This window comes from Petromyzon marinus, chromosome 77 (assembly GCF_048934315.1).
Source record: "Petromyzon marinus isolate PM22_M1 ecotype Great Lakes invasive population chromosome 77, UKy_Petmar_22M1.pri1.0, whole genome shotgun sequence".
NCBI classification, from domain to species: Eukaryota; Metazoa; Chordata; class Hyperoartia; order Petromyzontiformes; family Petromyzontidae; genus Petromyzon; species Petromyzon marinus.
Window position 1 is genome coordinate 4,338,141 of NC_133743.1, and position 9,327 is coordinate 4,347,467.

General features: G+C 51.5%; 1 protein-coding gene across 1 annotated transcript; it reads left to right on the forward strand.

Annotated features, from left to right (window-relative positions):
• The first annotated feature begins 2,781 nt into the window (after positions 1 to 2,781).
• On the forward strand, positions 2,782 to 7,517 carry RPL23A (ribosomal protein L23a). Its single transcript, XM_032979800.2, has 5 exons — positions 2,782 to 2,900; positions 5,411 to 5,801; positions 6,279 to 6,455; positions 6,657 to 6,726; positions 7,464 to 7,517. The coding sequence occupies exons 1-5, from the start codon at positions 2,876 to 2,878 to the stop codon at positions 7,476 to 7,478; spliced, it is 678 nt and encodes a 225-aa protein (XP_032835691.1). The 5' UTR covers positions 2,782 to 2,875; the 3' UTR covers positions 7,479 to 7,517.
• Positions 7,518 to 9,327: the final 1,810 nt, after the last annotated feature.

Sequence of the window (9,327 nt, forward strand, 5' to 3'; positions counted from 1 at the left end):
TCACGTAGAAAGAGAAATAATGGAAAATAATGGAAAGAGAAAATAATAAAGTCACGTAAAAAGAGAAAATAATACATTAAATATTACTTATTAGTCTATTTATTATTTTATTTATTATTTTCTCTTTCTACGTGACTTTATTAATTCTAGATTTGAAGCTTTCGTGACTGCAAGGATGCATACTCTTTGTTTTTTTTCAGTAAAGTCACGTAGGTAAAATAAATGAAAACAACTAAATTAAATCACGACGTTTCGGAGGCAGCACAAGCTTCCGTCTTCAGGTGGAAACCGTCACAGCAACGACGGAAGCTTGTGTTGCCTCCGAAACGTCGTGATTTAATTTAGTTGTTTTCATTTATTTTACCTACGTGACTTTACCGACAAAAACAAAGAGTATGACTTAATTATTTTCTCTTTATATTATTTTCTCTTTCTACGTGACTTTACCGAAAGAACCAAAGAGGAATTCCTGCAGTCACGAAAGCGCCAAATCAAATAAGGCAGGAATTGTGTAAAAATGTTAAAACACCAAAACAGAAACCTTCTTCAAGGAATCAACAACTTGCTGCGTTAACCACGCAAGGCACTTGTGGTGACCACGATGTAGCTGCCCACCCCGAGCTATAATTGTCCCGATCGTGCATTGCCCTTGTCCTGTTCGACTTTTGGCGTTGCCCTCTGGTATAACGCTGTTTGAGAATAGGCTCTAAAGACTTTTGACTTTTAAACAAATTTTATTGCCGCCAGCAGCAAAAGTACTGGAGGCAATTCCGATATGAAATATACAAAGTCACCAACAAACAAATAATCGCTATAAATCCACGCGCCGTGGCGCTAAATGCAGCGCGAACAACACTAAAGGCAAGTCACGTGGTGGTGGTGAAGGCTGCTCTCTCTGGTGTGGACCAATCAATTTCAAAGACAATGCCATCAAATATTACCAGAGCGTGTTTTTGTTTGCATGTTGCAGAGACTTGACGATGCCTTGCAATGGGTTTCTCTTGTGGTGTTTTAACATCTTAGGGGCCGTCCATAAATTCCGTCACGCGATTTTGGCCGATTTTTAACCCCCCCCTCCCCCCCTCGTCACACGGCGTCACAAAAAGTCAGACCCCCCCCCCCCCCCGCCAAACCATATTTACATTTTGAAAATAAAACATGCTTCAAATCGCTTTTTGTGCCAGAGAAAAAGGTAAAAACCTATTACTATATCTTGCTACTGGCAAAGGAGATCTCATAATGTAAATGCTTACCCCGAGCTCTCAATACTCTGATAGTGCGCTGTTTTGAGTTGTACGCCTTTGGGCGTCTTCTGGTCCAACACCAGTGGAGACTAGGCTCTAAGAAAAGCTGTCTCGGGTGTGGACCAATCAATTTCAAAGACAGTGCATATCATTATCAGAGTTGTCTCTTTTTGTTTGCATTTTGACTGCTTGTGTTGTGGTTATTGCAAACATGATCCCTTGTATAAAGGTGTCAGTTTTTGTGCCAGATAAAAGGGTAAAAACCTATTACTATATCTTGCTACTGGCAAAGGAGGTCTCATAGTGCAAGTGCTTACCCCGAGCTCTCAATACTCTGATAGTGCGCTGTTTTGAGTTGTATGCCTTTGGGCGTCTTCTGGTCCAACACCAGTGGAGACTAGGCTCTAAGAAAAGCTGTCTCGGGTGTGGACCAATCAATTTCAAAGACAGTGCATATCATTATCAGAGTTGTCTCTTTTTGTTTGCATTTTGACTGCTTGTGTTGTGGTTATTGCAAACATGATCCCTTGTATAAAGGTGTCAGTTTTTGTGCCAGATAAAAGGGTAAAAACCTATTACTATATCTTGCTACTGGCAAAGGAGGTCTCATAGTGCAAATGCTTACCCCGAGCTCTCAATACTCTGATAGTGCGCTGTTTTGAGTTGTATGCCTTTGGGCGTCTTCTGGTCCAACACCAGTGGAGACTAGGCTCTAAGAAAAGCTGTCTCGGGTGTGGACCAATCAATTTCAAAGACAGTGCATATCATTATCAGAGTTGTCTCTTTTTGTTTGCATTTTGACTGCTTGTGTTGTGGTTATTGCAAACATGATCCCTTGTATAAAGGTGTCAGTTTTTGTGCCAGATAAAAGGGTAAAAACCTATTACTATGTCTTATGATTGTTATTGTTTGACTTGCATCCCACTGGGATTTTTTCACACATCGTTGGTATATGGTGATTTTTCTGGAAGGCTTTGTTGTTTTTTTTCCTGGATTTTTCTGTTTGCGCGTAATCACTTTAAGATGTTTCATGTTTTTGTTTGTTGCGGTTGCACCCAATTCAAGAGCCGAATGTCTCACAGGGCTATACCAAATAAATGAAACTGAAAACAAAGTTGATGTCACCATCACATTCGTCATGGAGCACTTTCAAAGCCCCCGCGAACCTCGCCCCTCCACCACCTCTAGCCCCGCCCCTGATATTCAAGCTCCTCCCCCGCTCCCTGCTTCTGAGTCCAGCAAACTCCGCCCACTCGCTGTCTATCCCCGCCCCCATAGCCCCCCGCCCCCTGTTTAAGCTCCGCCTCCTCCCTGCTCCCTGGTTTTGAGACTCGTAAACCCCGCCCCTCGGTCTCTTTCCCCGCCCCCACTGTTTAAGTGCTTCGCTTTCGGATCCCTGCTTCTGAGTCTGGGAAACCCCGCCCCTCCCACTCTATCCCCGCCCCCTCAGCACCGTCCCCGCTTTTGGAAGCTCCCCCCCTCCCTGCTTCTGAGCCCGGGAAACCCCGCCCCATCAACCCCTTTATCCCCGCCCCCCTCAGCCCCGCGCCCCCTTTGTTTAAGCTCCGCCCCCGTAGCTCCCTGCTCCTGAGCCCGGGAAACCCCGCCCCTCGCTCTCTTTCTCCAGCATCATGGCGCCCAAGCCGCGCAAAGAAGGTTCGTGCTCCCGTGTCCCCCCTCTCTCTCCGCGTCTCCCTCGCTCTCTTCACCCTCTCGGAGTTTCCCCGCCGATGTCTGCGCGCCGGAGTTCGCGATGAAGCCGCTCAGTCCCGCGAGGGTCAAATAAGTATCGGCGCGTGGGGGTCGTTCGAGGCGCCTAGGCGAGCGGCAGGCTCGGCAATGTGCGAGTAGGCCCTCGGCCCATCAGCGCTACCTCCAAACTCCCAGCGATGGAAATTAAACTTTGTAAAGTTACAATAAAGCGTTAGCGTCGACCGAGGTCCAAGTCGCTTGTCATGTAACGTGCGTGTGCGTCTCGAGTATACTGGTGTGCAGCGCGTGTGACGGCACTGGTGTTAAGGCCTTCAGAGAGAGGCTTCGCCAAGCGACTTTAAAACTTATTTTAAAACTATTTTACCAGGGCGTAAGGCCCGCCGAGTCTACGTGGCTCTTGGCCTGGCCCATTACAGAAGATGGTTAAACAAAGTGGCCGGTGTCGTGTGGGCATATCTAGCGGCGGTGCTGGCGGTGAGGGGGAGGATGGAGGCCTTGATACAGCAGTGGATAGTGCATGGTGATTACGCTGAGACGGAGGGGAGCACGTGGATTAGAGCACACGCAGGCTAGAGACGGCACCAAAGTGATCTCCATCCAGCAGTGGATAGTGCATGGTGATGATGATGATTACACCTATAGACAGGAGCACGTGGATTAGAGCACACGCAGAGTAGAGACGGCACCAAAGTGATCTCCATCCAGCAGTGGATAGTGCATGGTGGTGATGGTGTTTACACGGAGAGAATAACACGTGGGTTAGAGAACAGTATATACTGTATACACGCGTACTCCACTGCTAGATGAAAGCCCTCTGCTGCACTCGGCGGATGCTATCTCGCGGTCGCTGAGATGTTCTCGCTCGCCTGGCACGCAGGAGGTCGTGGGTTCGATGCTGTATATCTCGAGTGCGTCTTTCTCACCGTGGTGGTCACCACGTGGATTTTTCTCCGGGTCCTCCGGGTTTTCGTTCCACATTTCAGAATCAAAATGTTTACTCATACTGGAGCAATCCGAAGAGCTGTGAAGCTCTTAAACAGTATTTGGCTGCTATAAATTTGCACGCGATAACAGCCGATTTTTCCCTCCACATTTACAAACCTGCATTTAGAGTGTTTGAATGCTATACATTTCCACATGCTAAACCACTTAGTTGAGCTATCATTTGTGGTAGCCAGGTTCGCCTCTGAAACAGAGCTACATAGCTCAGTGGGGCCTTACACCTGGTACAATAAAAAATGTTTAGTATGGTTCTCTACGAGTCTTATGGGTCTCTGTATCTTTATGGGTTTGAGTCTGTGGGTATTTATGGGTTTCTGTGGATCTCTGAGCTTGTATGGGTCTCTGAGTCGTATGGGCCTCTGTGTATGGGTCTGTGGGTATTTATAAGTCTGTTGGTCTCCGAGTCTGTTTAAGTCTGAATTGCATCGGTGTCTATGGGTCTCTGAATCTGTGTTTCTATGGATCTCTATGGGTCTGAGTATAGAATCGTATTTGGTTCTTGCTATAAATTTCTACATGATAATACAGCCACTTAGTTGAGCTATCATTTTTGGTCGCCAGGGTAGCTTCTGAAAGAGCCACATACTCAGTGGGGCCTTACAACCGGTAAATTAATAACAGTTTAGTATGGGTCTCCATTAGTCTTATGGGTCTCTGTCTTTATGGGTTTATGTGGGTTTCTGTTGGTCTCTTGAGTCTATCGGTCTCTATGAACTGCATGGGTTTCTTTCGGTCTCTATGGGTCTAAGTCTCAATGGGTCTCTATGAATCGCTGTACGGGTTTCTGAGTCTTTATGAGTCTGTGAATCTCTATGGGTCTCTGAGTCCATAGACGAGTGCGGTTTATTTCCATGTGATATCGGCCACTTGGTTCAGCTGCTATCATTTGAGATGGCCAGGTGGTTTCTGAATAAGAGCTACACAGCAGCTTAGTGGGGCCTTACTCCTGGTGAAGTAAAATAATGTTTAGCGTAGTCTGACCATACTTCACCGCGCTCATGTCTACTGGCCACCGTGAGGGGGCTTCAACACACAAGAGTTGTGTGGTGTATAGCGTAGTATATGTAGTGGATAGTAACGTTTAGTAGTGTGTGTACTGTAGTGTAAAGTAGTTTAGAGTGTATGTGTACCTGTAGTGTATAGTATCGTAGAGTGTAATATGTATGTTGAACCTCTTTGGCACCTACGTAGCCAACCGTGCTAATCGGAGGTAGTGTGTAGTAGTGTAGTGTATGGTAGTGTGCGGTATAAAGTGTAGTGTACAGTAGTATATAGTAGTGTATACCGCATCTAAAAGCGGCATGCAGTTTGTGTGACCGTGTTTCTTCGACGGTTAGCCAAAGTCCGCCACCGCTGCTGTAAGCACGACGCGAAGTTTTTCCTGACGATTGTTTACGTCATATCCCTTTTTCCCACACTCCTCGCCTCCCTCGCCACCCTCGCCACGACAGCAGCGGCCGCGGCCCCGGCCAAGCCCGAGGGGGCCAAGCCCGAGGGGGCCAAAGGCAAGGGTGGCAAGGGGCGTCCTGAGGGCGGCAAGGGGCGTCCCGAGGGCGGCAAGGCCCGCGAGGGCGGCAAGGCCCGCGCCGAGGGCGGCAAGGCCCGCGGGGCCGAGGGCGCCAAGGCCCGCGGGGCCGAGGGCGGCAAGGCACGCGGGACCGAGGCGCGGCCCAAGGGTGAGGCGAGGGCCAAGGCGCTGAAGGCCAAGAAGGCCGTGCTGCGCGGGGTGCACGCGGTGCGTCGTCGCAAGGTGCACACCTCCCCCACGTTCCGCAGGCCTCATACTCTGCGGCTGCGGCGGCAGCCCAAGTACCCGCGCAAGAGCGCGCCCACGCGCAACAAGTGAGGGGCACGCACTGGCGTACACGCTCCAGCATCATACACACTAGCGGCGTGCACGCACAAGCCAGCATCATACACACAAACCGGTCGTGCAGACACGCCAGCATCATACACACACACACGCCAACATCACGCACTAGCGGTACACCCTAGCGTCGTACGCGCGCTAGCGTCGTACTCGGTGTCTACACACCCAATAAGTGACAGGTGCCGCACACGCCCACTAGCAGCAGCACACGCCAGCATCATGCACACGCCAGCCTCGTATACGCGCGCGAGTGTCATGCACGCGTCATACAAACACACCGTGCATGCCATGCATAAACCGTGCACACCACGCAACAAGTGAGTGGCTGCCTCACAAGTACACGCACACCGTTTGTGTGTACATGTGTTTGTGCGTGTACCCATGTGTGTGTGCATAGATTCGTGCGTGTACTCGTGTGTGTACTCACGTGTGTATGTGTGCTCGTGCAGGATGGACCACTACGCCATCATCAAGTTCCCGCTGACGACGGAGGCAGCGATGAAGAAGATTGAGGACAACAACACGCTGGTGTTTATCACAGACGTGCGTGCCAACAAGCACCAGATCAAGCTGGCGGTGAAGAAGCTCTACAACATCGGGGTTATGAAGGTCAACACGCTGATCCGGTAAACCGGCATGCACGCATTCACACGCGCATGGTTACACGCACGCAGTCACACGCGCACGGTCACACACACGTGCACCAGCCACACCTCGAGCCTTAGCCTGGGCCTTAGCCAGGGCCTTAGCCAGGGCCTTAGCAACAATCTCCAGAGTACACGAGCGGAATCATAATCTCTTGTGTCTCTGTCTCCCCGCACCCCCAGTCCTGACGGGGAGAAAAAGGCCTACGTGAGGCTTACGCCTGACTTTGACGCGTTGGATGTCGCCAACAAAGTAAGCCCAACGCAAGGGGGGGGAGTGGGCGGAGGGCGGTCACCCTCGTTGTATGGGTGTGTCTGGGTGTCTGTGTGGGTGTATCTGGTTGTCCGTGTGGGTGTGTATGGGTGTCTTGTGTGTCTGGGTGTCTGTGTGTGTCCATGTGTGCGTGTCCGTCTGTATGTGTCCGTGTGTATGATTGTGTGGTTGTCTGGGTGTGTCGGTGTCTCCGTGTTGGTCTCCGTTTGTGTATCTGTGTGTGTGTTGGTGTGTGGTAAACATCGCCACTGGGGAGACAAAGGTAGCCGGGCATGGTGCTGGCCATCCACCCCCTCTGTGTGTGCCACAGTGCCGGCCTTCGCAGGCACTGCTGCTACTCGCTACTAACTACAGCACTTGCCCCAACATCGTTGGAGGCTATAGATGGGGGATCTTTGTGTGTAAATGTGTATAGGCGTGGCTCACCGCTGCATTGAGAGGTGGAGGTGAATGAGTTGAACCTCTGGATCGGTGGCCGTGCGTTCTCTGTTGCGTGATGCAAACCTGACAGCTCTGAATCGTCTGTGTGGCAACTCAAAGGAACCGCTGATGACAGACGACGCACGCTAGAGACAAAGCTCCCCCCGTGTGTAGCCTCGGGGGCTGTTAAGGGGCAAGGGCTGACTAGCGGTGGTGGTGGTGGCGGCGACGTGGTCACGGATAACTCTCCCTCCCCCTCTCTCCTATCGCTCCCTTGCTTTCTCCCCGTATCACAGATCGGCATCATCTAAAGCGGGAGGCCTCTTCAATAAACGCATCTTCAGTTGGAACCCCTCGGCCTCTCTCTCCTTGTGTGCGACTGTGAGTGATTGGTGAGTGTGGTGAGTGTATGTGTGTGGTAGTTATGGTAGGTGCCGCGGTGGCGAGATGTTAACTACCTCGCCTGGTATGAAGGAGGTCGTGGGTTCGATCTCGACCCTGACGATGCCTGCTGCTGTATATTTGGAGTTGCGTCTCTCTCGAGCCTTGGTCACATGGATTTTTCTCCGGGTCCTCCGGTTTTTCCCCTCCACATTGAGACTCAACGTCACCACGCGTTATAAATTCCCACGCGGTGATTCTATCAGCTCAGTTGGGGCTTTACACCTGGTAACATGCTTAGCGCTACGCTGCGCTAGAAACCTGGCAGAGACCTGAATTCGATTCCCACTCACGGCCACCGCCGCCGGTAGCCACGATTATCTGAACCGGTCCTGAGCCTCTCCTAGGTCGGCTCAGCCTTAAATGAGTTACCTCGTGCTGCGGTGGTGGTAGTGTAGTAAACATCACCTCTCGGGAGACAAAGCCGGCTGGGCCTGGTGCTGGACACCCATCCCCTCTGTGTGCCCCCAGTGCCGGCCTTCATAGACGCTGCTACTCGGTACTAACGATAGCACTTGCCCCTACAGCCTGTTACAAGCTACACTGGGGATCTTTGTTGTGCCACTACCAACGTTACCGTCACCGCTCCCAGCAGCCATCCTCACCACTGTCACCACCACTGTCCCCATCACCACTGTCCCCATCACCGCTACTGCCGTAAACCACCACCACTCTCAACCATTGCCACCACCAACCTCACTAAGACAAAGATCCCCCATATAGCCTTAACAGACTGAAGGGGGAAGTGCTGTTAGCGAGTAGCGCCTATGAGGGCCGGCATGGCACACGGGAGGTGGGTAGCCAGCATCTCGCCTAACCGCCTTCGTCTCCCCCAGTGGCGATTTTTATGACACACCGCACCAGGTGCTCATTTGAGGCCGAGTCGACCTAGGGGATGCCCAGGACCAGTTTAGGTAATCGTCATTGGTGTTGGCCGTGAGCGGAAATCAAACTCGGGCCTCTACCGGGTTTCTTTGCGCTGACCACTACCGCTCCCCACATCACCAACCTCACCAGGACAAAGATCACGGCTACCGCCAGCATACTCGCCACACCACCATCCACCTCACCAGGACATCACCGTTACCACTGGCATACTCGCCACACCAACAAACCTCACCAAGACAGATCTCGGCTACCACCAGCATACCACCATCCTCACCAAGACAGATCATGGCTAACCACCAGGATACTCACCACCTTCACCTCACCACCACCAACCTCACCAAGACATCACGGTTACCACCAGCATACTCGCCACAACACCACCAACCTCTCCAAGACAAAACGAGCACTGCGACCACCACCAACCTCACCAAAACAGATCGCGGCCACCATCGACATACCACACAAACCACACCACCTTGAGTTTGGTCGACCTGGAGCTCTCTGGAGAGAAAGAGAGAGGGCACCGGGGCTCACGGACGTGGGTTGCCAGAAGGCCCCCTGGGGTCCACGTTCGCCATGACCTGGGCCCCCCCTCCCATCCCCCGCACTGAGACGTCGCTCGACCTCGGCACGGACCTCGAGTCGCGCTTGGACGGTCGCCGCTCGTCCACTCGGCAACATTGATGGGTGGTAGTGATGATGGGTGGTAGTGATGATGGGTGGTGATTTTGATGGGTGGTTGTGATGATGGGTGGTGATTTTGATGGGTGGTTGTGATGATGGGTGGTCATTTTGATGGGTGTTGGTGATGGTCATTAATGGTGAAAATTA